Raw genomic sequence first — 19,938 nt, 5'->3', positions numbered from 1 at the left:
ATTTCCAGCACTATTTCATCATTCCATAGAGTGGAATGGAAGCCATTTCCCCTTCCACTCAGCCACTTGATAACCTTTATTCTATTTTCTGTCTCTGAGAATTTGCCTGGTCTATATATATAAGTGGAATCATACAATATTTGTCCTTTTGCGTCTAACATATTTCACTTAGCATGTTTTGAAGGTTTATCTGTGTTTTATAGCATGTACCAGAGCTTCATTCTTTTTTGTGGTTGACTATCTTTCCAGTGTGTATACAGACCACGTTTTGTTTATCCATGTTTATTTGTTAGCGGACATTTGGGTTGTTTCCACTTTTTGTCTGTTGTGAGTAATGTTACACTGAACATTGGCACACATATATATTTGTTTGAGTCTCTGATTTCAGTTCTTTTGGATATATACCTAGGAGTAGAATTGCTGGATTATATGGTAATTTTATGGTTCACTCTTTGAGGAACCATCAAACTTTTCCAGAACAGCTACATCATTTTGCATTCCTACCAGCATTATACAAATAATGCTAACTTCTAGCATTATTTGTTCTAATTTTGCCATTCTCATCAATTTTTCACCAATCTGAGAATGACTGTGAAGCACTGCAAGTGTTGATTTAGGGGTTACAAATAAATTATAGTGAGCAAGCCCGTGGGCAAATATGAAATCTGTGAAGTGAGGATTTACTATATCTTGATGCAAATTGTATATACTGAATATAACACAAATACATATATAGTGTACACCTAGGTTTTTACATTTCTAGGTGCTTTTATCAAGTTGAGGTGATTACAGCTGTTACAGTGAGAAAACAATAACAGGTTATCACTTTTTAAAAATAAGGTGAGCTTATTTTAAAGTTCTAACATGTACATGAAATACATGTATATGTTAGAATTTTTTTAGTAATATCGTTTGTGTTTTAACCAAAGGTTAGCTTAAATTGTGCTCCTTCTTTCAAATTTCTAATGCTTTTTAAAAGATTTTTTTAAATAATAAATCTTATATAGTACCCATCTTTAGTCCGTTGTACCAGTATGTCTTCATAGCTACTCAGATAGCAGCTTTAACTACGAAGTTTTAAGGTTCATTTGGAGAAAAAAAGGAATTTTTTTTTTTTTAATGAATTTTTGCTTATTTTAGATTTTGTCTAAATTTTAATGCAAATCTCTTTCTTCAACTTGAGATTTACTTTATGTTACGGATAACAAACTCTTAAGACCCATAGGTCTTAGGCAGGTAACATAAGGGAATAAAGACTGCTGGAATGAGAAACTTAATTATTAATCTTTCTATTAGAGAAGACAGGGATATTCAGTGTGACCAGTTATTGCCACATGCCAGGTGCCACATCTTCCAGGTTTTAAAAAAGGTCTGGAGTATGGATTTTTATATAGAAGTATCCAAATTTGTAAATCTTGGCAGCTAGTTTAAAAATTTATAAACAGTACACAGGATGGACCACTTCTGTTCAGGCCCCATGGAACACGCATGAATGCGGCAGAATGTGACCTGGGCTCTACCTGTTTAAAATGCTAAGGCTGAAAAAGTACTGTTATTAAACTCAAACTGGTGCAATGTTTTGGTAAGTTATGGTATACCCAGATAGTAGAACATTGTACAATTATGGATATTCAATAAGAACCCAATTACATGCAAGAAACATGGATGGATAGATGTAACAACAAAACATCAACTTTAATTTCATGTATGTTTTCAATAATGTATAGGTATTTCAGAACAAAATTTTGAAAATGCATTATGTCAGAAGCATCTTGTATTCGATTCTATTTAAGGTTAAGGTAAATAAGATTCTATTATGTTAATGTATGTATGAATTCTTGTTTTCTACATTGTTTCCAATGCAGTTATTTTCTTTTCCTTTTTAGAGATGCTAACTTTGTTTTTCTCTGACTTTGTTTTTATTCTTCTATCTGATGACTTCCAAAAGAACAACAAAACCAACTCCTCATTTAGATGGGTAAAGATTATTTTCATGTATTTTACAACCTATTTTAAATTAATATATTAAAATAAGAAACTTTTATTTAATCATCTTTACTTGACTCTTTAGGCATCATGTGGTTTTTGGGCAAGTGATTTCTGGTCAAGAAGTTGTGAGAGAAATAGAAAACCAGAAAACAGATGCAGCTAGCAAACCATTTGCTGAGGTGCGGATACTCAGTTGTGGAGAGCTAGTTCCAAAATCTAAAGGTAAAAGCAAGTATATATTTCTGCTGACTTTTATGTGCACAAAACAGTCTTAATTAGTTGGCATGAACTTTATACCAGAGTGAACGTAAGTATGACATTTTTGTGTATTTTGAATGTATTTTTGTATTTTTTAAATATGTTTTACCTTACTCCATATTTTGTTCATTTACTGTGAAACTGATTAACTTTCCTTGTCAGTAATTTACAGTAATTTGTCCTTTTGCTTCCACATTGTTTTTTAGATTTTTTGAAAAGTGTAGTTGTCTAAATAGTGTGGTAAATATTCTTCGAGGAAGAGAGTGTGGGGAGGATGACAATTGAAGAGTTTAACATAAGCTAACAAACTTTATGGGAATAAATTATTTCCCCTTCATGCACTGCTTAGATTCATAAGCATCTGGCACGTTTGAGACACTTTTTTTGCTTAAACAAAAACACTTCAAGTTAACACAACTGATAGTTTGCTATGATACTATCTGAAATTGTAAGAACTTGGTTTTAAGTATTTAAATTCTTTATATGAAATATCTAATTTCTATTATTTATTACACATATTGAGTATGATAAGTCTCAAAGTAATGAGGTGAGATTACCTTCAAATCTGTATGGAAAGCAATAAAATATTGAAATGACCTATTCTTAATCATATAAGGAATAATAAATAATATCAGTACTTAGTTTTTCATGTTTAACAAATGTGAGAATCATCTAACCTTTCTTTTCTGATCCTCACGAGAACTATATAATACTGTTTCTCTCCATTTCACAGATACGGTCAAGGAAATTGTTACTTACCACATCAGGGAACTGGACCCAAGTTTGCAGGCTCCAGATCTAAAGCTTTGTTAGGTGTTGCTAACTCATTAAAGTCTTTAATATTCCTTTCAGAATTGCCATAAGTAGAGCAGTCTCTTCTCAAGTTTAAGTATACTGATGTGCTTGCTCTGTAATATGTACATTTCATTTTGCTTTAATATAAAAAGACCCACAATGTTTCTGGAGGAAGATCCTCCCACACACACACAGATGCACACAGACAGAGTTTGTGAGATCTTAGTTCCCCAGCCAGGGATCAAACCTAGGCCCATAGCAGTGAAAGTATCAAGTCCTAACCACTGGACTGCCAGAGAAATCCCTGAAGAAGACTTATTTTTAATTTTCTTTCTGTGTTTCCCTTTGATTCAAATTATTTCATCTCTGTATGTCAAATATACACCTTGTAATCCTTTGCAGGAATATTGCTGCAGCTCATACTGGGGCTGTTCATGAGTCTGGCTATCTCTCCTTATTTACAAATAATAGTTATAATGCATACCTGTGTTCGAGGTGATTCAGAAAGAATGAGTGTTGTTGAGTATCTTACCTTTTTTAAAAAACATTAAAGCTAAAAAGCAATCTATATTAAACTTTGCAAATTTTAGACCCTGAATCTTGCCATTTTATTCTTCAAAGTATTGTTGGTACAATTAGAATATTTTGGTTTAAGGCATTTCTTCCCATGTCATCTAGAAAATCTTCATATTTTATTTTGTACTTAATTGTTTTTTGGCTTTTTTCTTGTGTTTTATAATTTTTAAGGATCTTGTGTTAGGATCTATTCTCTGCTTATAACAGTTAAGAATGCTGTGTGGTTACATATTTAGAAAGAGATTGAGGTAATTAAAAAGCTTACATCTTAAACCATAAAAGTTATCACAGACTCTCTAATACATTTGGTGTAAAATTCTTTTTGGTATTAACTGGTCAGTGTTTGAATATTTGCTGAATGGATGAGAAGGTGAATGAATGTCACTGTTGATATATTATTATGTTTTTGTCATGTATTTTCACCTGAATTGATAAATACTAATTTTGCCCGTGCCATTGTGGCCAGGAAGTTGTGCTGAAAGTTGATGTAGTGTTCTAGTGTGTGTTCCTCAGACTTATGCTGAGGAAGCATATCTTGCCCTGATCCATTTCATCAATTGAGGAAACCCTGTCCCTTTGTTAGCGTTTTCCCAGGAGTTATTGAAAAGATCAGGTTTGTTTCAAACATACTGTCCATGCCTGCTCTGTTCTGGATCACACTGTGGAAGAAGGAAAAGAGCACAGTTTGGTACCTATTACCCTGCAGTCCTTCAATTATCATTCAGAACACTGGTCAGAATGAATTTTGTCATGCTTCTGTGTGTTTTTTTTTAGGCGTAGCTATGTCTTACATCCAGTTTATATTTGATGGCCTTCTTACAGTCTTAAGTTGGAAATAGTCAAAAAGCTTTGGGTAGCACAGTGGTGTTCATTGTCATCATATTCAAAACCTTGTTTGAGGGATACACACCCCAATTTAAAATATATATATATATAGAATTTTTTTTTCTTTTCTTTTCCTAACTTCCTTAAAGAAAACAAAAAGACTTCTGAAGAAATCTGATTGTCTGGGCCCACCTATATGTGGTCTTGGTGAGTCTAGGCAATCATCTTGTGCCTTTGTACCTTTGCTGTTGTGAGATTGGAAATTCTACTTTTTCTGGCTATTTGAATGTGCCTGAGAAGGTTCAGAGTTAAGGGGAACATCCTTCCAACAGGTGCAGAGGGGGAACACTGGAGACTAACCAGAACTGCATCCCTGTAGAGGCTATCAAGGAGCAGAGTGGAGGACAGAACACAGACCACTGCTTTGATAAGAACACGTCCTGGTTTTTTAGAAGTTATGATCTCAGATCATGCTGGTCTCTTCAGAGTTCACTGCAGTTGTTAAAAGAGATATCCGTACACCTTTACCATGCAGTGTGAGATGGAACCAGCGATATATTACAGAGTACATAGAAACACAAGTGCTGAGTTATGGAAAATGGCAGTAAACAGTTAAGTGAGCAGAAATTTTGCATATATGTAATAGGAAACAGGTTACCTGGCATTACAAAAAGAAGAGCACCATAGAGGAAGCAGCTGGTGGATCTTGTTCTTAGGAAACAGTGGAAAGGATCAGAGACTCATTTGTATGGTGACAGGATCCCATTTCAGTGTCCTTATTCTGGAATTAAGAGCCATGGTGATGGCACTTTTCATGGAAAATAGTGGGATATTAAACTTAGAAACTGTTTAGAGGGGAGACCCAGTAATTTTGAAATGAAAAGAGGGTTATTTTAGGTATAATTCCATTCTTTACTTCAAACCTTATTTTGATGATGGCCTGGAAAGTTTCTTCAATATAAAGGTTTCATGTGAAATTCATTGGTATAAAATTTATAGCTCTCAAAAAACTAGTAAAGCAACATTTTCTTACCTTACATTTTTATAAGTAAAACGTTCTGGAAACTTGTCTTTTCACGTTAACATCATACTAGTAAAGTCAGTATCTGGTAATGTTATATACCACACCCTACCAAGAGTTTAAAAGTGTTGCTCTTTGTAATTCCTTTTTATCCATTATGACGCTTAATGATTCTTAACTTGCATTGTGTTTTGCTTTCAGTACTATTTCATTTTATTTTAGGGATAGTTATATGCTTATAAATGATGCTTTGAAATAGATTTTATTTAAGTGGTTAGACAGGAAGTAGGTTTTTGGGTTTTTTGGAGAATGTGGTGACAACTGTTGTCAGACTTGAGAGTTTCAAATTTTCTTCCATTTTAAAAGTTAATACATTTTGTTCAAAATTTAGAAACCATAAAACTGTAGTCATTGAAAAGCCTTTCCTCATATCTATCCGTATCTCAGGCAGATTATATTGCCCTAAAAATAGTTATGAATCTCCTTTTGATCTTCTGTACTGCTGTGATATTTTGCTTTTCTCAAATGCTTACATGAAAAGTGATGTGAAAATGAAATAATGGTTTCTTAAATGTATTTAATACATTTAGAGGGCTTTCCTGGTGGCTCAGACAGTAAAGAATCTGCCTGCAATGCAGGGATCGGGGTTTGATCCCTGGGTTGGGAAGATCCCTTAAAGAAGGGGGTGGCAGAGAACTCTATGGACAGAGGAGACTGGTGGGCCAGTCCATGGGGTCGCAAAGAGGTGGATGCAGGTGAGCAGCTAACACTTGCACTCTCAATACATTTAATAGGGAGACTGGGCTTGCTTTTTAAGAAATCAACTGCAGTGTATTTTCTCTGGAAAGAATCACAATGTAAAATAAATATGGATTGGAGCTGGTGAATAAAGCTTTGTTAATCATGGGGTAAAGCATGACTATGTTTTGTCAAGTAATTTTAACAGCTATATTCTGTGCTTGTTGTTGTTTAGTCACTAAGCTGTGTTCAGCTTTTTGTGACCCCGTGGAGTTTAGCCTGCCAGGCTCTTCTGTCCATTGAGATTTCCCAGGCAAGAATACTGGAGTGGGTTGCCATTTCCTTCTCCTGGGGATCCTCCCGACGCAGAGATTGAACCCATGTCTCCTGCATTGCCTGGCAGGTTCCTTACCACTGAGCGCCAGGGAAGCCCCCTTCTGTGCTTATGTAAAATAGTTTTATTTTGCCTGCATATTATATAGTCCCAGATATTTTTATTTAGAGTTTCTCATATTCATTATGAATTTATTTCCTTCCTTAAGTTTCTTTAACTTTTATTCTCCCCGCTAGTCTCCATACCTCAGGTTTTTAGTATATACAAGTAGGTTTTTCAGTTCACATACCCACTCTGCCTCACCAGCAACAGTGGTCTTGGGATGAGATTAACAGTTGGATTCATGAGACAAGATAGGCTTCACTCAGCACTAGGCTTATTTGTCATTGTGAAAGGATATAGGGCAGGAAACAGCACAGCTTGAACAGGGGTGTCATAGTGGAGATCTCTGGTTCTAGGCAGAGCTTGCATATGTCCCAGGCATCTCATGCTTAATATTAATAGGTTCATGGTCCTGAGAAGCATGATGGGATGAGAAAAGACTACCTTAGTTTAATGAAGCTTTTACCTCTGGTATCCCTTAAGCATTTGTACCTAGTTGCCATTCTCCAGTGCAGCAGCATCTCATCAGTACTAGAAAAACAGTCTTGATGGTGAATCACAAACCCTTGGTCAGGTGTACAGTAAAATCTGGCTAAAGATTCTCATTTATCTCTCCAACTCAGTGCACTCCTATAAATTCTGAGTTAAGAGTTTCAAGAGTCCCCAGCAATATCAGCAGAGCCCTAGAACTTCCCTGGTGGTCCAGTGGTTAAGACTCCATGCTCCCAATGCAGGGAGTATGAGTTTGATCCTGGTCAGGGAGCTAAGATCCCATATGCCATATGCCACACAGCATGGCAAAAACAACAACAACAACAATAAATCAGTAGATCTCAGCCCTGTTCAACAAAGCCACTCAGCTGACCTTTAGATTTGTGAGAAATAATAAATAATTATTCTTTTAAGCCACTAAATTCATTAAAGAAAAAAAAAAGAGTTTCGAGAATCATTTGATCAAGTGCCAAATCCTCAGGTGTTCCTGAGGGGGGAACACAGAAAGGTTACAAACGAACTGTGAACCCTTTCAGTTAAGGTCAGTAAACAGACAGCCAGTAGTCAGTCCCAAAGATAAATTTTTTGTCCTCTTTGATTTTTTAAATTATGGAAAATACTAACATTTACTAGAATGGTTGAAATAGTATAACAAATTACCATGTTCATTACCCAGCTTTACCAATTAATTTATGACCAATCTCATGTTTCCTATCCTTGGCCACTTTTCCATTTCCTGTTTGGAGCAAATTCTAAAAATAATGTTTTTATTGATAAGTTTTTCACTATTTATTTCTAAAAGGTGACTTTTCTAAAAAAAGTAAGCATACCATAAGCATATGCAGGCATATACACGTATATTCCTAAATGTAAAAAATCTTAACAGTGTTCACATTTTTAAGATTATAAATGTTAATTTTTTTGATGTTTTGAGTTTGAATCCAAATCAGGTTCAAGCATTTGGTTTGGTCTTGTAATTTTTTGGTTTGTTTTTCATAGATTCTCCCACCGTTTCTTTTTATGTTTTCTTGAGATTTATTTGTTGAACAAGCTAGGTCATTTTACCTGTAGGACTTCTTTCCTGTTGCACACACTGAACTTTACTGCTTGCATTGTTGTATTATGTAATGTGTTCCTTCTATGCTTCTATTTTATATAACTTCGTCCTTAGACCTAGAAAATTGATCAGATGCTGTTTTGTTTTGTTTTGGCTGTGTGAGTCTTAATTGCTGCTCAGGGACTTTCTCTCTTTGTGGGCGGGGCTCCTCTGTTGTGCCTAGGATTATCGCTGTGGCGACTTCTCTTGTTGGGGAGCACAAGCTCGCGGCACGTGGAGATCAGTAGTTGCAGCACACGTGCTCCGTAGTTGCGACTCATGGGCCCTGAAGTGCTGGCTCAGAAGTTGTGGCCCATGGGCTTAGTTGCCACGTGGTATGTAGGATCTTCCCAGAGTAGGGATCAAACCCACGTCCCCTGCTTTGGCAGAAGCATCCTCAACCACTGGGTCTCCAGAGAAACACCCCCTGCCCCTGTTTTAATTGGATAGTTCAATTCACGTCCTTAAGTCCACCATGGTTTGAATTAGAATACTTACAGGTGGCCAGGCTCTATCCAGTCTGTCATGTCTTTCCCCAATTCCTGATTAACTTCACTTATTTCTGTTAGTTTCCTAGTCCTTAAATCATTTGAGCTTGGTGACCCCTTTTGAAAATTAAAACTTTCTTTAACCCAAAATAAAATTTCAATTTGAAATTAACTTTTGGGGGGCTTCCCTGGGTCTTCATTGGGCTTTCTCTGTATAATACAGCATGTGGGGGCTTCTCTTGTTGGGGAGCACAGTCTCTAATCATTAGAGGGATGCTCAGGCATTGAATAAGCCCATTCCGATGGAATTGTGCTTCTTACCTTTCCACACTCATGCAAAGTATTTTTTCTGTTACTTCTCTCCTACACTTCTGCTTCCAATATTGATAATAAGAGAAAAAGTTGAAAACTATAAGAATATTAGAATCTGAGATTCTTGAGTGTTATTTCTGTGCTTTAAAAAAATGTTATTCAACTAATTCCTGAAATCGACTTAGTTTTAGTGTTTTCACCTGTTAACTTTTCCAGAATTCTTTAATAGATATAACTTAGACCCATGAATCTGGTGGGTGTGTGCAGTGTGCACATTATCAGTGATGCCCAACTCTGTGTGACCCCATGGACTGTAGCCCACCAGGCCCCTCTGTCCATGGGATTTTCCTGGCAAGAATACTGGATTGGGTTGCCATTTCCTTCTCCAGGGGATCTTCCTGACCCAGGGGTCGAACCCATGTCTCTGACGTCTCCTACATTGACAGGCGGATTCTTTATCACTGAGCCACCTGGGAATCCCATGAATCTGGAGGTCTGGATTCTAATCTTGAGTCTTAACTCCTTTCCTGTACTGCTCAGTTCAAATAGCTGGATGAACTAAGTATTAAATACTGGACTTGGAGAATCTCCCCCCAAAAATCTAAATTTCCTCTTACAAAGTTTGTCTAAAAAGTGTTGACTGAACCATTTTGCTTTTTATTAAAGCTAAGAAAGAAGAAAAGAAAAGGCATAAATCATCTTCTTCCTCCTCCTCATCATCCAGTGACTCAGATAGCTCAAGCGATTCTCAGTCCTCTTCTGATTCTTCTGATTCTGAAAGTGCTTCTGAAGAGAAATCAAAAAAAAGAAAGAAGAAACATAGGAAAAATTCTCGTAAACACAAGAAAGAGAAGAAGAAGCGAAAGAAAAGCAAGAAAAGGTCTTAATTTACTTTTACAGTACTGGCTTTGTATTCTAATTACCTTCTGTTTATATATAAACCTGTTGGGATATTGAATCAATTATATGGTACGTGAAAATATTAATACTTCGTAGCATGACGTTTAAGACCATTCTGATATTCTATAGTCTATAGATTAAATTTGGGTACATTTCAGTTTTCAACAAAATCATTCAGTTCATTTTGTCTGAACTCAAAGACTTTTTTGATTAGATATGTTTGTATTTTATGGAAGGAATTTAAAATTAATAAGAATTATAGGAAACCAATGAGTATTTTCCTTTTTTTCCTCCTATGATAGCATAAAGCAAATTATGTCAGCATATTTACTTTCTTTTCTGTTATGTCTGAAAAAAAATCTGTCTTTGTACTAAAGCTCATCTTCATAAGCCTGTTGCCTCTAAAGCAGTTTCTTTATGTATATTTTAAAGTATTTTAAATTTATCAGTGCAGTGCATATGGAATATTTTGGTTCCATTTTAAAGGAAATTATTTTTTGAGAATGTGATAATAGATACATTTGGTTTTGGTTTTAGGTTGGTTTGTCAGAGGAACGAGTATTTTCCCCGTGTAACTGCATCTTTGGTCAGCAGTTGGGGACCGGATGATAGATGGATAGTATATTTACAAAGGAAAGAAAGACCAACAATTGGAAAATTGAGGTGGGTACATAATAACCAAATGGAACTTGTTTGTGTATTTCTGTTAAGCGCATCTAGTGAAAGTGAGGCTGAAAATCTTGAAGCACAACCCCAGTCTACTGTCCGTCCAGAAGAAATCCCTCCAATACCTGAAAACAGATTCCTAATGAGAAAAAGTCCTCCAAAAGCTGATGAAAAGGAAAGGAAGAACAGGGAGAGAGAGAGAGAATGGTATGTCAATATGTTTATTTTCCAAAGGGCCCTACATTCTCTATCACAGAACCTTTCTTTAAAAAAAAAAAAAAAACAACAGATTTTAAAATTTTAGATAAGATTTAATTGGTGACTTTCTCCTAAGATTGAAATTTTTTAATTGGATAGTGTTAGCAAAGTTCCTTTTTGCCAATCTCACAGCTGAAAAGATAAATTGACTTAATTAAGACAGATTTTTAAATAAAAGTAACTTTTAAAAAAAGCACTGCAGATGGCAAAAAGGTATAGTGGCACTCCAGACAAATTCCATGTAAAACAAATGTTTTACTCTGTTATTTGTATACCTTAAATTTTTAAGCTTGTAAGAACCTTTATGTTTCAGTTTGTCTGGTGGGAGAAAATGCTGTTTTCTTTGCCTGGTTTACAATATTGTGGTATTGAAAATTGATAGTATATTCAAGTACCTTGAAAATTTTTCTACATAATTCACATTATTACAATTAGTAGTTCTGTTGGTTCTTTATGTATCGTTTTAATAATTATGTCCAAAAATAGGGAAAAAAGATGGATATCTTTCTCTTATTTATGATCAGAAATAACATAAAAGTGATAAAAATTACTCATTCCCCCTATACTTTCACAATACAGTAAAAATATAAATCTTGGTTGCTTGAATTGTGTTAATTTTGATGGATTGAATTGAGTTTACTCAACTGTTAGGATGTTTCTAAGGAAGTAATATTAAGGAGAAAATATTTGAACTACTTTAAAATGCATTTTCAAATATAGCATACATGAATGTTGTTAGTGCTAATATATTATTATTTGAAAATAAGTAGTTTCCATTTTATATAAAGCATGATATTAAATATTTTTCTAATTCAGACCAAGTTATCTCTGTTTAATTCACATCAATTGCACTTATCCATAGTTTTATTACCAGTGAATAATTGCTGGTAGAATAATGAGGTACTTTAGAATAAGATAGCTTTAAAATTGTTCCCTGAATAGCATACAGCCTACTCCAAGTTTTTTCATGTTCCTTAGCACTATCAAGTTGACTTTATCTTCGTAAAGATTATGTAACAGTATGTCTCAACAGAACAACACAGTTGGCATTTGGGAACAGAATAGTTCTTCATCCTCATGCATTACAAGATTCTAGCATTCCTGACTTGTGGTCACTCAGTACCAATAGCACTCTCTCATCATTGACAGTTGTTAAAATGCTCCCCTACTTTCCCAAATACCTACTGAAATTATAATGCTCCTTGTTGAGAACCACTGATTATATGTAAGATTTTGTTTATTAGTTTAGATTAATAGAGCTATGTTCTCCAGATTTATTTTTATTATATAATGTGTTTTAATTTTCCCTTTGCTTCCTTCTAGTAATCTACCTAACTCCCAGCCTCCTTCATACCAGAGACGACTTTTAGTTACTAGGTCTGGCAGGAAAATTAAAGGAAGAGGACCAAGGGTAGGTGATTATTTTCCCAGAAGTCCTGATAATATTGCATTTATCTTAAATCTTGGAGTGTTTAATATTTTTTTTCACATAAGTAGTTAAAATTTAGAGTAGATGTGGATATTGAATTGTATGTTCTCTTTTTATAGTCCGTCTTTGTGTTGGTTCTTCTACGCTGAAAGTCCATGAGATGTTAATGGATTTTACATGTACGGTATAAAATGAGATTGAGGTTTTTCTTGTGCCTCTTTGTTACTTCCTGACCACTGTGTGTCTATTCTTGTTAAAAATTAATCCTATTCTTACATTTCATACTCTTTTTCTTCACTGGATTGTCCTCTTCAGAATTTAAATATCTTCTTATGATTGCAACATTTTAACAAACAAGGCTATACTTAGTATATTATTTATTCACTTCCTGCTTGTTCCTTAGTCATTTCAGGTTGTCTTCTGCCATTCTCCTGAAAACGGCACTTGCTTTATGGTCAGTTCCATGTCACAAAATCCAGTGGATCCTTCAGTCTTTGTCTTTGTTAATCTCCCTCCTTATAATACTCTTTCTCCTTTGCTTCTGTTGGCTTTTCTTCCTGTCTCTGGCTAGTCTATCTTAAATTCCCAATGCCAGTTCATACTACTCTGCCTGATCTTTAAATATTGTAGTACCTCAGAGTGCTAACTCTTCTCACTCTGTATTTGCTTCTTGGGTAGTTTGACTGCCCAAATCACTCTCGTAATTTCACTGGGTACCTGTGCACTGAAAACTCAGCTTTTTCATCTGCTTTTCTGGTGCCAAAGCCTTATTTGATGACCATTTAGATGCCTGGTGGACACTTCAAACTCAGCATATACAGTGTTGAGCATAAGCACTCTTCTTCAGGCCTGACCCTCCTTTAGGTTCATGGTCTCAGTGATAAACACCTCCACTTGTGCAGTTACTTAAACCTGAAGCCCAAGAATCATTTTATTTCTCATCTTTCTTTTCTACCATTTATAACATCTATTGCCAAATCCTGTTAGTTCAACCTCTCAGATACACTGAAATCCATCTACTTCTCTCAAGTTCCACTCCTACCATCTTAGTTCGATTCACTATTATATAGTCTCTGAACTATAAATGGCTTCCTAACTGGTCTCATGGCAGTTCTCAAACTTTTTTGTCTTAGGACCTCTTTACAGTCTTAAAAATGGCGGAAGATTCAAAAGAGCTCTTGTTGATGTGGGTTTTAGCTATCAGTATTTACTCTTTTAGAACTTAAACCCAGGAATTCTTTAAAACAAGAGTATATAAGCACACATTTCATTAGCAGTGGGAACAGATATCAAACCTTGTCATGCCTCGTTGATTTCCTACCTGAAAATTGGGAGAGTTTAGTTATGTTAGAGGGCATGGAAATATCAGACATTTTTTGAAACCTAAAAATATATACACTTTAGCAGCTGTTGTAATGCTTTCATATTTTTATATGTTAATTTTTTCCCCTCTATTTTTTTAAAGCGTTATCGAACTCCTTCTAGATCCAGATCAAGGGATCGTTTCAGACGTAGTGAGACTCCTCCACATTGGAGGCAGGAGATGCAGAGAGCTCAGAGAATGAGAGTATCAACTGGCGAAAGATGGATTAAAGGGGATAAGTAAGGTTTAACTCTTATTTCAAATGTGCTAATTGGTATTTTTTTAACTATTTTAAATTATTTGATTTAGAGTCATTTTAGTTGTTTCTGAAAATCTTAAGGAAAATAGAATATCATTTCAGCTAATAAAGTTTCCCCAAAACTTTTTTTTCTTCATGTTTTAGGAGTGAGTTAAATGAAATAAAAGAAAATCAAAGAAGCCCAGTTAGAGTAAAAGAGAAAAAAATAACTGATCATAGGCATGTGTCTGAGAGTCCAAACAGGAAAAGTGAAAAGGAAAAGAAAGTTAAAGACCATAAATCTAACAGCAAAGAAAGAGAAATCAGAAGAAATTCAGAAAAAGATGATAAATATAAGAACAAGGTAAAGAAAAGGGCCAAATCAAAAAGTAGGAGTAAGAGCAAAGAGAAATCCAAGAGTAAGGAAAGAGACCCAAAGCATAACAGACATGAAGAAAAGAGGGTGAAGTCAAGGAGTGAAGAAAGGGATCATGAGAATGTGAAAGAAAAAGAAAAGCCTGAATCTAAAGGAAAAGATCAGGAGAGGAGTAGAAGTAAAGAGAAGTCTAAACAGTCAGAATCCAAAAGCAATGAGCACGATCATAATAAAAGTAAGGACAAAGACAGACGTGCACAGTCTAGGAGTAGAGAACGTGATATAACTAAAGGCAAACACAGTTACAACAGTAGAACAAAGGAACGAAGCAGAAGTAGGGACAGGAGCAGAAGGGTGCGCTCTAGAAGCCATGACCGAGATCGCAGCAGAAGCAAGGAGTATCATAGATACAAAGAACAAGAGTACAGGAGAAGAGGAAGGTCACGGAGCCGAGAGAGAAGAGCAACGCCAGGAAGATCAAGAAGTAAAGATAGGAGGAGAAGGAGGAGAGATTCACGGAGCTCGGAGAGAGAAGAAAGTCAAAGCAGAAACAAGGAAAAATACAGAAACCAAGAAAGTAGAAGTTCACACAGAAAAGAGAATTCTGAGGGTGAGAAGAGAATGTACTCTAAAAATCGTGATCATAGTAGTTCAAATAATAATAGGGAAAAAAAGGCAGACAGAGATCAAAGTCCATTCTCAAAAGTGAAACAAAGTAGTCAGGACAATGAATTAAAATTCTCCATTTTGAAAAATAAGGAGGATGAGAAGGCCAGATCCTCAGTGGAAAAAGAAAACCAAAAATCAAAGGGTCAAGAAAATGACCATGCACATGATAAAAATAAAAAATTTGATCATGAATCAAGCCCTGGAACAGATGAAGACAAAAGTGGATGAGTGAGTTATATAAACTTATTTCCATTCTGTCTCAGATTTTAAGTTTTAGAGACTTGCTGATGATCTTCCTTATGTTGTTTTTTCTTTTCATTGTTTTGAGGTTGTTTGTCTTTTTTTTCTCAATGTGGACTTTATTGAGTTGATCTTTTGATAATCTGCAACCTGGATAATTTGTACTGCTAAAGTTTTAATAAACTTGAAATGAGAAAAACAGTTTGGTGTAATACTGTGTGCTGTGTTTAACTATTTCATGTACGCATTTTTGTGTTGCAACAATCAGCCAGTAGCAAACATGCTCTTCTTTACCCTAATTTGTGTGATCGGCCAGTTGGAAAGAAGGATAACTGATTGTTGGAATACATTATTATAGAAGCTTGTGTTTCTCATGATTAAAGTAACCTTAGAAGCCACTTGGTAGAAGAGATCTTATATAGATTTTTCGATTGCATTTATAATAGAGGCTTGCAGCAGCAGCTTTTAATTATACAGAAGTGGGACCCTAATAACTTGAGATATTAAGTCATCACTTTTGATTTTATAGTAATTTGTGCTTTAAAATATTTATATTGCACTTCCTATGTTATTCTTTATAGTGCTACCAGTAGCTGGTTTCTTATTTTTCCTGTTTTATTTTATCAACTGTCTGTAGATATGGTTGAGTATTTTTTTTTCAGTTGATGTACTGTTTGGGCTTGAATTGCTTGTTATACAGCATCTAATAAGAACTGTACCTTGAAGATCAGGTTGTAATTCTCAATTCTGTGTTGCTTTTGGTCTGAAGAGATGAAACTTGGTTTTGGCGAATGTTCTGTTATTGTCATTGCCCTTCTCTAAAATGAAAAAAAATACTTTCCTCACTAAAACATACCACTGTGCAGGTCTTTGTTAGACAAATTCTAAAAATTGTTGGTATTGACACACAAACTTATGAGATTTCTCTTTTTGGCCACTAACCTAGAATTGAGTGTTAACGTTGCATGGTTGTTCGGTTTTTTTTTTTTAAATTTGAACTGACCTCTCTAAATCTCATAACTGAGTTTCAACTGGCAAAAAAATGCATCTCTTTTATATATGTATCACAGGCTGTAGCATGTTTATGACTCTGATTTCTTTCTATTCAGGTGGCTTTATATCATTACTATTAATCATTATTTTAACTTGGCATGTATAACATTGCCACATAGAGTAGAAAGTGGCAAAATTTGATAGCTTACAGAGTTAAACACTAAAGATATTCAAAGTCCATTTAGAAGTTTGTGTATTGTATATTGCTATTTTAGTGAAGTGTGGCCTTTTATTCTGTAATTTCTCTTCTAAATAGAATACTGAACATCCAGTAAACACAAAACCTGCCTCATTTGAAAAGAAATTTCAGAATTCCAATTAGTAGTTGCCTTTAGAGTGTTTTATACTTTAATATTTGTCAATATAGTTATCAAATAGCTACTTACTTTTCCCTTATTTGATACTTATAGCTACTTATTACCAGGTAGCTCCTTGGTAAACCCAGTAGCTACTCATGCTATTTGTACTGTGCAAAGCAATGCTTATTAATATAATACTTCCCATTATTGATTAATACAGTAATGATACATTTGGCATTGTGGTAGCCACTTACATAATGAATAGGGTGATGATTATAAGATTGTTTGGATTATCGTGAAACAAATATCCATATCAGGGTCTTACTGAATCATTTTCCTAATGATAAAAGTAATAGATGTTTGTGATAATCCAGGGTGATTGACTCCCTAGAGATTTTGATCCACAAACCTTAGAGATAATTGAGTCCTGAGTCCCCAAGCTGTATAATGTGTTATATATTTTAAATTAGTTTTTGCTTGTCTTAAATTCAGTGAACTGCATTTAAAAAGTCTTTGTTATAAACTATTTGAGCTTCAAGAAAGGTGCTGTTTAAGAAAGGATTTCTAATACTAACAACAAAAAAAGAAAATTCATGCTATTTAAAAATTACTTGTATGTTATCTGATCCCAGAACTTTATCTACTAAGAATTACAGATAAGTAACCATGGGGGGAAAACTAGTAATTACTTTAATATGCTATTTTGGTTATCAAAGAAGCAATTCCATGCTAAGCATTATTTCTAGACCTATAAAAACTGTTAGCTGTTTTTACAGTGAGGTATGGTGAAGGGGTTGAAGTGAAAGATGACAATCAGCTAGATTTTATTTTCAGAATGTAAATAACATTTAGAAAATTATCAAACAGCATTAACCATACATCTGCTTTTGCATCTGAATACTGCACTGATCAAGTAATTCTTTCATTACCTTTTTAATAGTTGTGCAACCCTTACTTTTTACTTTGAACAACTCTTTTCCTAAAAGTCAACTATTTGTTTCCTGCCAAATTGATACTATAGTTACTTTGAGGTAAATTGTAAACTCAAACATCTTTAAGCGGATTTAAATCCATTTAAAGATTTGTAGTTTGTTTTTATTGCCTGATTGGCAATACCTGAGAAATGAGAAATTTTTTAAGATTATTTCCTGTGAATTCTTTTTCTGTGTAAATCATCTGCCACAGAATTGACACTGCAGAGAGATTAATGTTAATGAGCTTGTAGGGAAGATACCAGGTTGCTTTAAAACATTTAAAAACTACTCCATAGTTAAGAGAGTTCATAGATCATGATAGTTTCTAAGTTTCTTAATCAGATCCCTCACAGAAATTTCAAAGAATTTGTCTTATAAAAATATATCTTTGCACAAATGTAATATTAACTCACCTGAGCTTTGCCTAATGGCCTTTGATTCTTGTGCCCAGTAGAAAATATGAAACTGAAAAGTAAAAATTTCTTTAATATTGGGGATAGGAATACATTGGTGTTCTGGTATTTTGAGTAATAATATTACTTGGCAGTTCTAATTTGTTTTCAAGTTAGTGAGTGAAACAAATTAGTATAGTTTTTAGTAGTTGATTTTGCTTTACTATTGGTGGCAGGTTTTTTTTTTGTAATCACACTTTGAACTTTTATAGTAGATGTCTATAGAAACTTGTTCCCTTTACCTTCAATAGAAGGTACTTTAAATATACACCATATTGTTGTTACAGAGAAACATGAAATGGGCTGTTTTTCTGTCTCCTTTTGGTTGTATATACTGTAATTGTTCAGTTTGGTATTCCTACATTTACTGTTGAATAGACTCCCCAAGAGTAGTAGGTTTTAATCTGTTTATTGTGAAAAGATCTGTTTTGCTACAAATTCTTGTTTAAAAAATAAACTCCAGAAGTGTAACATTGGCTAATAGTGACTTCCCAATTGTCTTTAAAGGATTGAGGCAAATGTAAATTCTGGCCTGTGTTGTGACACAAGTAAATATGAAAGGAAAAGAAAAATCACAAATTTATAGAAATTTCATCAGGAAGATTGAATAAGGGAGTTGTTGACGGCTTTTGTTTGTTTTTATGTACGGGGGCGGGGGGGGGGGGGGATGGTGGAACTGATTTGTGTGTTTCCCCACCACCACCTTTTTTGCAAGCAAATAACCTATGTTTACCAAAAGCACATGCTGTATATTTTGTTTCCCCCTTTGTGTGTTTATAGTATTTTGAAGGATAAATTAATTGGGTATTTGTATGTGAGGATGTTAAAAGCTGTGGCTGCTTTCTTTGTGGAAGGGAAAAACAAATGAGGTTAAAATGCACTTCTTTTCCTAGCTCAAAAGTCACTGTGATGTATATTTTTTTAATGAAATTTAGGAATAAAACTTGTTGCAGTTGTATAATTAGTTTCAAAATGCTGCTTCTCTTATCATTAGTCTAGTAACTGTTAAACTGTTTTATGCAAACTGCATTTTACAGAATTTAAACTGAAACTGTATCAACTTTTATAGTTAAACATTGTATTAAATAAACTATACTATCAAATGGTTTGTTTTGTATTTTTTAAATTATTGATTGTATTAGTTTATTTGGACTTTTATTTCATTATTAGCTTTTAATAAAAATAATCATTTAATATTTTTATTTTACCCATAAGGATACAGAAATTGTATTGGGGAAAAACTGAGCAGAGTTTTAACAGTGCTGAACTTCTTTTAAGAATTGAGCCGGCAGTGACAGTTTCTGGTTTAGGGATAAGTTTTAGTGTAATTGTTTAATCATAATGCTTCACGTTGCAAGGTGTCTTTTGCCTCAGCAAACTTTTAAGGTTATACATGGAATTACTATCTACTGGAATGCTACCATTTGCTTTTTAATTCCTCCAAATTTCTCAGCAGTGGGAACATTGTATTATATCCTGTGCCTGCTAGTTTTAATATAACACTTACCATTATAAAGCCATATAAACGTTAACTAAGTTTTATAAAACATACTGTCTAGTTGTTGTTTTTTTAATTTAAATTAGACATCTTTAGGGAAAATGAACCTAGTTAACTTGAGAGTCACTGAACATATATATGCTTAAATAAAAACATTTTGACCATTCAGTGATTTATATGTGTTAGTAGGTGAATATTATTAAATTCTCAAATTCTGGAGTGTTTTTAAATGTTTTATTAAGCCAGGAGAATATGTAAAATGTGAGTGTGTCATATGGGCTGTACAGATTTATGTATTAAAATACTTTTAGTTTCAATTTGTGTTTTCTAGTTTCATTGCTTTCTAGGATTCTTTCCTAAACATACTTCCTAATATAATACTGTATTTCTTTTTAAGTAGTGCTGATTCATAATTTTTACACCTCCCCCACCCCCAAGACCTCTCAATAACCCAAAATGTTTTAGTTCAAATTTACATCTTTGCCACAAGTTTTAGC

At 34.3% G+C, this 19,938-nt stretch overlaps 1 protein-coding gene across 25 annotated transcripts in view; it reads left to right on the top strand.

The window, feature by feature from the left end:
- PPIG (peptidylprolyl isomerase G) overlaps window positions 1–19,758 on the top strand; it is a 40,696-nt gene extending 20,938 nt beyond the window's left edge. For 23 of the 25 annotated variants that reach the window (XM_070476068.1, XM_070476059.1, XM_070476060.1 and 20 more), the window contains 7 exons: window positions 1,949–1,978; window positions 2,072–2,211; window positions 9,693–9,906; window positions 10,638–10,799; window positions 12,174–12,261; window positions 13,745–13,881; window positions 14,046–19,758. In XM_070476068.1, coding sequence (XP_070332169.1) covers window positions 1,949–1,978; window positions 2,072–2,211; window positions 9,693–9,906; window positions 10,638–10,799; window positions 12,174–12,261; window positions 13,745–13,881; window positions 14,046–15,153 — 1,879 coding nt within the window. In that variant the 3' untranslated portion in view covers window positions 15,154–19,758. Of the gene's footprint in view, window positions 1–1,886; window positions 1,979–2,071; window positions 2,212–9,692; window positions 9,907–10,463; window positions 10,590–10,637; window positions 10,800–12,173; window positions 12,262–13,744; window positions 13,882–14,045 lie in introns of all 25 variants that reach the window. The other 2 variants (XM_070476070.1, XM_070476071.1) reach the window with 2 other exon arrangements.
- The last annotated feature ends 180 nt before the right edge of the window (window positions 19,759–19,938 follow it).

This window comes from Odocoileus virginianus, chromosome 13 (genome assembly GCF_023699985.2).
Source record: "Odocoileus virginianus isolate 20LAN1187 ecotype Illinois chromosome 13, Ovbor_1.2, whole genome shotgun sequence".
NCBI classification, from domain to species: Eukaryota; Metazoa; Chordata; class Mammalia; order Artiodactyla; family Cervidae; genus Odocoileus; species Odocoileus virginianus.
Note: the sequence above shows the minus strand (reverse complement) of the source record. Positions and strands in the feature narration are given on the sequence as shown.